At 44.6% G+C, this 6,607-nt stretch overlaps 2 protein-coding genes across 2 annotated transcripts; both read right to left on the bottom strand.

The window, feature by feature from the left end:
- On the bottom strand, positions 660-3,180 carry LOC107640546. The gene is made up of 3 exons (XM_016344060.1): positions 1,508-3,180; positions 919-1,344; positions 660-834 (listed from the first exon to the last, which is right to left on the bottom strand). Exons 1-3 carry the CDS (start codon positions 3,178-3,180, stop codon positions 660-662), a joined length of 2,274 nt encoding a protein of 757 aa, XP_016199546.1.
- LOC107640545 lies at positions 4,170-5,528 on the bottom strand. The gene has a single exon (XM_016344059.1). It carries the CDS (start codon positions 5,526-5,528, stop codon positions 4,170-4,172), a length of 1,359 nt encoding a protein of 452 aa, XP_016199545.1.

Here is a 6,607-nt window from a genome sequence, read left to right as displayed (position 1 = left end):
ATGGTTCTTTAGAACTTTCTTGTTTTGTCTTTTTGGGTGTTTCCCAAATATTGTTATCGGTGATTATATTTTGGTTTCCGAGCTTATAGCTCGGCTTAATGATGACATTTTATAAATCTGATATTTTGGGTATGATTATCTATTGGAAACAATCGAATGTATGTATTGAAGATGACCGAAGCCCTTTCTTTTCTTTTGAACGAACTTGTTAAAATGAGAGCGGGTGCTCTAGTGTTGCAATTTGTATTTTTTGCATGGAAGCGCTCAAGATTTGTTATGAGCGACTTGAAGATAATTTGTATCTTTCCGAGTATAATGCTGATTATGGCATTTTGAATTCCGAGTATGAAGCTCGGATTAGTTTGTTCATTGGAAAAATTTTGACTTATTTTTATGGTGGAAGTTTCCTGAGGAATATGCTCGGCTCGTGATGTTAGGTTTCCGAGGATAATGCTCGGATAATTCAGAGCGTTTATTAACTGAAACGTATGATAACTGTCAGGATGAGAACTGTTTTAATTGCACAGTGAGTTGTATGGGTACAATGATTTGTTGCGTCCGGCCTCGTTAAAACCCTTCCCGAGTAAAACCCATGTGTTTTGGGAAAAAACCTTCGGAGGGAAAAAAGAGTACCATCATTCGCTATTTTACAGACTATGCTATGACTGATATTTCCTTAGGGAGGAGATATTCCATGTTCCTGATAGCTGTTCTCCGCTGAGGGTTTCTAGTTTGTAAGCCCCATTTCCGAGGTTTTGAAGAACTCGGAAAGGGCCTTCCCAATTTGCCGCTAATTTGCCATGTGCTGGTGGTTTTCGAGCATTTTCTGTTCGTCTGAGTACGAGGTCTCCATTGTTGAAAGACCTGTGAACTACTCTTTTGTTGTGTCTTCGCTCTAGGTATCTTTTTCTGGCTCACTGCTTTATGGCGGAAATGTCTCTGTCTTCTTCTACAAGGTCCAATTCGGCTGTCCGGGCTTGTTGATTATTTGTTTGGTTATAGAGCTCGGTCCTTAAGGTTGGGACGCTGACCTCTACTGGAATGAGCGCTTCTGCGCCGTATACCAATTTGAAGGGAGTTTCCCCTGTGGCAGATTGAATGCTGGTGTTGTAACTCCATAGAATTTCTGGAATGAGGCCGACCCACTCTCCTTTAGCTTCGCCGAGCTTTTTCTTTAATCCCTGCAAAATAATTCTGTTAGCTGATTCAACTTGTCCGTTAGTCTGCGGGTGCTCTACTGAGCTGAAGTGATGTTTGATGTTGAAATTTGTCAGAAAGGTGGCGAGCTTATGATCTGTGAATTGTCTCCCGTTATCCGAAATTATCTCTCTTGGGATACCGTATCTGCATATGATATTTTTTCATAGAAAAGATCGTACTTTTTCTGCTGTTATGTGCGCTAGTGGTTGTGCTTCTATCCACTTAGAGAAATAGTCAATTGATACCAAGAGGAACTTTACCTAGCCTGGAGCTTTCGGAAAAGGTCCGAGGATATCCAACCCCCCACCTATTGAAAGGCCAGCTTACCTCTATGGTATGGAGCTCCTCGGCTGGGGTCTCTGAGAGGGTGGCATGCTTTTGACAATTATCACATGTTTTGACCTTTGTGATGCAGTCCCATTTTATCGTCGGCCAATAGTATCCTGTTCGCAAGATCTTTGCTGCTAATGCTCGGCCGCCGATGTGGTTTCCACAGACTCCTTCATGCGTTTCAGCCATAACCTCCTCGGCTTCCTCTCTGCTGATGCACTTGAGCAGTGGTTGTGAATGTCCTCGCCTATATAAGGTGTTTCCGAGCATTGTATAGAAGCTTGCTCTTCTTCTGAAGAGCGGCAAGTTTGGCTCACCTTTTGGAATGGTGCCTGTGTTGATGTAATCGAGAAAAGGTGTTCGCCAATCTGGGGCCTGTGTAATGCTCAAAATTGTATCCTGCTCAAAACTTGGTTTGTCAAGTGTTAACTGGGACAGTGCCGATGTGTTTTCGACTTGCCGAGTTGTGGCCAACTTAGATAATACGTCGGCCCTAGTGTTTTGTTCTCGGTTTACATGAATAATATCGAATTCTTTAAATTTTGAAATTGGATCCTTTGTTATGAGCCAATATTTCTCTAACAAAGGATCTTTTACCTGGAATTCGCCCTTTATTTGATGTACCACTAACGAAGAGTCGCAGTAGGCTGTTATTCGAGGTATTTGTAGTTGTAGGGCGAGCTTTAGTCCAGCAAGTAGGGCCTCATATTCTGCCTGATTGTTGCTTGCATTGAAACGGAACTGTAGTGACTGCTCGGCCACCACTTTGTCTCCTTCTTTTAGTAGTATCCCTGCTCCACTGCCTTCTTTGTTTGACGCTCCATCCACATGTATGCTCCAACTGACCTCTGTATTATGTGTGTCGTTAGTCATCTCCGATATGAAGTCGGCTAGCACCTGTGACTTCAGTGTTTTCCTTGATTCGTATTGGATGTCGAACTCGGAGAGCTCGACCGACCATTTTGTCAATCTGCCGGCGAGCTCGGGTCTGGTTAATATCTGCCTTAGTGGTTGGTCCGTTCGTACTATGATTGTGTGGCTCTGGAAATACTGCCGCAGTCTTCTTGCTGTGGTGATTAGTGCTAGCGCCAGTTGTTCTATCTTCGGGTATCGTGTTTTTGTTGGTTGTAGTACCCTACTGATGAAGTATACTGGGTTTTGCTTTCTTCCTGTTTCTGTTACTAAAACCGAGCTTATAGCATGGTTAGATACTGATAGGTATAAATACAGTGGCTTACCTGTCTCGGGCCTTTGGAGGATTGGTGGTGATGTTAGGTGTTGTTTGAGTTCGGTAAAAGCATTCTCACATTCGTCTGTCCAGCTGAACTTCCTGCCTTTAGAGAATGTCTGGAAAAAGTGATAAGATCGGTTTGCCACTGCAGGTAGAAAACGTGATAGAGCAGCGATTCGTCCTGCGAGTTGCTGGACTTCCTTTACCGTTTTTGGGCTTGCCATGTTCAGAATGGCCTTGTATTTTTCTGGGTTGGCCTCGATTCCTCGAGACGTTAACATGAATCCAAGGAACTTCCCTCCTTGAACTCCGAACGCACATTTGTCTGGATTGAGCCTCATGTTATATGCTCGGAGTTGCTTGAATATTTCTACTAAGTCGTCACAGTGTGACCCCTGCATAGGTGTTTTGGCTACCATGTCATCTACATAGACCTCCATATTGCGGCCTATCTGCTGCTGGAATACTTTGTCCATTAGCCTTTGATATGTTGCACCTGCATTCTTTAGGCCAAAGGGCATTACCTAAGCTCTTTCTTACCATTACCACGTTGGACAACCATGTGGTGAAGCGAATTTCTCTGATAAAGCCTGCATTGAGGAGCTTCTGGGTTTCTTCAAGCGCTGCTCGTTTTTTCTCCTCTCCGAGGTTCCTTTTCTTCTGTGCAATTGGTCGGATTGTTTTGTCGATTGCTAGCTTGTGGCAGATGACTTCTGGGTTTATTCCGGGCATGTCATCTGGTGTCCATGCGAAAAGATCGGCATTCTTGCATAGTATGTGAATGAGTCTTGCTCGGTCTGCCCCTTCTAGTTCTTCTCCAACATATGTGCATTGTTTGTCATTTGCTGTTAGTGTTACTTGTTGAAGATTGTCCATTGGCCGAGGTCTTTCACCGAGGTCTTCCCTTGGGTCAAGGTCGGCTAGCGTCGCTGTGTTGGCAGATGTGTGGATTGCTTGTACCTGGGGCCGAGCTTCCTGTTTGTTTGAACTGGTTTTAGGCCAGCGTTGTAGCATTGTCGAGCTTCTTGATGGTCGGCATACACCATAGCGATCTTGTTTTCCTGCGTTGGGAACTTGACACACAGATGTAATGTGGACACCACTGTCCTGAATATATTCAGGGCGGGTCTTCCAAGTATAATATTGTAAGGGCTGTAACAGTTTACTATTAGGTATTGAATATCGATTGACTTTGACATAGGGATTTCTCCCATTGTGATCTTTAGCCATATGTGTCCCATTATGGGGACTCTCTCTCCGGAGAACCCAATTAGCTCTCCGGAGGAGGGTTGTATCAATTTTTCTGATAATTTCATTTTTGTAAAAGTAGAGTAAAATAAAACGTCAGCACTACTACCTGGATCCAACAATGTTTTTCTTACCAACATTTCTCCGACCTGGATGGAAATTACCACGGGGTCGTCGAGGTTAGGGCTTGCTGATCTGAAGTCTGCTTGGTGAAGGATATTGTGACGTCTAGTTCTTTGTCCTTCCTTGGTTGTATGGTTCCTTCGATCGCTAGCATCGCTCTGTAGCTTCGCTTTCTGGCCGAGCTTGTTTCTCCTCTGCCTGCGAATCCCCCCGATATGTGGTTAATGACTCCTCTTGGTGGATCAGAAGTTGTCCTGTCTTTTTTATCATCGGCCATTGCTTGCTTATGCTCTACCCTTTCCGAGTTTCCTCCTCTGCCCTTCCGGGTTTCGATATATTTGTCCAGGAGCCCTTGGCGTGCTAACCTTTCCAGGAGGTCCTTCGCGACCATGCAGTCGTCCGTAGTGTGACCGAACTTCCGGTGGAAGGCACAATGCTTTGTCTTGTCGACGAACCTTTGATCCTGGTAGTTTCCTGCTCGGGCTGGTGGCTTTATGATTTTGGCGTTGAAGATCTCTCTGATGATGTTTTCTCTTCTGGTATTGAATCTGGTGTATGTGTTGTACTTTGACGTGGGCTTGGGAGGTTTCTTAGTGTCCCTGTTGCCTGGCGATCTGAGAGTTCTTTCTTCATCTCTCCGATGTGGTTGTTTGTCCGACTTTTGGGCTTCTCGGAGTTCTTCGATCTCCATTTGACCTGCCGCCCTTTCTCGGAATTCCTCTAGCGTCTTAGGCTTTGTAATGGCAATAGTCTCCCGAAATTTGCCAGGCCTGAGGCCGGCCTTGAGAGCGTGCAGGTGAACGGCCGGGTCCAAGTCTTGGATCTCCATAGTGGCGTCAGCGAATCTGGTCATGTAGTCTTTCAGGCTCTCGTGCTGACCTTGTTTGATGGTGCCGAGATAGTCCGAGCCATGTACATAGATTCTTGATGCAGCAAAATAATCAATGAATGATCTGGCGAGGTCTTCAAAGGAGGAAACCGAACCTGCAGAAAGTTTAGAAAACCAGAGTAACGCAGCACCATCTAGGTACATGGGGAATGCTCGGCAGAGGACGGGTTCATTGTTAGGGCCGTTGAAAAACATCATTGATTGGAACTTCTTCACATGGGCTCGGGGGTCGCCGAACCCCTTGTACGGCTCCAGCGCGGTGGGTAGCGTAAAGTTTTTTGGCATCTGGTAATTTGTGATCTCCTCGGAGAAAGGGTTGTCGAGGGTGAGCTTTTCCTTTGGCGGGACGATGTTTAAAGGGTCCGTAGCACTTTGAGCCGAGCCTTTGGAGTTCTCTCCATTGTTCTGTGTTGAGAGCTCGGCTATTCTTCGTACCTCCGCCTGAAGCTCGGCGATTTGAGCCAGGAGGTCATCCTGTGAGAGTTGTGGGTTTTCCTTGTCAGCCATGTCCGAGGATCAGGAATCCTGCAAAATAAAGTAGAAGACTAAACGAAGGAAAAAATGGGGTTAGATGTACTCCGGGCCCCACGGTGGGCGCCAAGTGGTTCGTCTGAACACTAGGGAGGCCGAGCTTAAGCGCTTCCGAGCAGATTGCCAATAAAAGGGAAGAGCTTTACGTCGGCCGGAAGTCAAACACCGCGGCGGGAATACCTGCACAAGATACTCCGACGCTCAAGTCAGTAATGATTCTCAGTGAGTGAGTTAAGAGTAAAGAGTAGAAGAATGAGAGTGATCGAACCTGATCGTAACCGAGGATATTGGCTCGGTTTTATAGAAGTTATTTTTACCCGTTAGTGGATAAGTCCTAGTTTGGAGGTTGGTTATGATATTCTGTTTTGGTGCTATAAACTAGCTAGGCACGTTTCTTATTTTCGGTTAAGTGATGCTGTTTCAGTCCTGCTCTTCTGCCGAGCTTTTCGGACGGCTGATACGGGACCGAGCTTTATGATTCACGTGCCGAGCTTATTGCGCAACCGAGGATAAGGGTGACGTATCAAATATTATATCATATTATATTAGAAGTTGAACATAAGCATGAATGACCTCGAGTCATGTATGTATCTCTTGTACTGTATATTTTTTTATTCAAATTGAATTAGCGACGGGTCTAAATTCTGTTAACAGAAATTTGACTAACTCGATTTAAATTTTCTTCCATCCCAAATTTTATATTCTTCCTCTCACACTGTATCTTCCTAGCTAGGTTAACACAGGAACAATAAGCATGGTCAAGAAAGGACATTGAATGAGTTATCCTCTATGTATTGCAACGTGGTAAAAAAAAAGATGAAAAAGAAAGGGGAACAAAGCGTTCACACTTAACACATGAAAGGATTATTATAGTGTGAAATGACATGCCGTGCAATATGCATGAACATGGGACTAATAAAAGCATATGATAGTGACCAATATGGTCCTTTTCCTCTCGAAGTTTTTCAAGGTGTGTCTCGATCATAGAATTTCATTTCTACGGTTCTTCTAGACAAGATAAGACACAACATGTGATGCTATACCTTTTATGAAAC

This window comes from Arachis ipaensis, chromosome B05 (genome assembly GCF_000816755.2).
Source record: "Arachis ipaensis cultivar K30076 chromosome B05, Araip1.1, whole genome shotgun sequence".
Taxonomy (NCBI): Eukaryota; Viridiplantae; Streptophyta; class Magnoliopsida; order Fabales; family Fabaceae; genus Arachis; species Arachis ipaensis.
The sequence above is the reverse complement of the archived record's forward strand: the minus strand, read 5'-3'. Positions and strand labels throughout refer to the sequence as shown.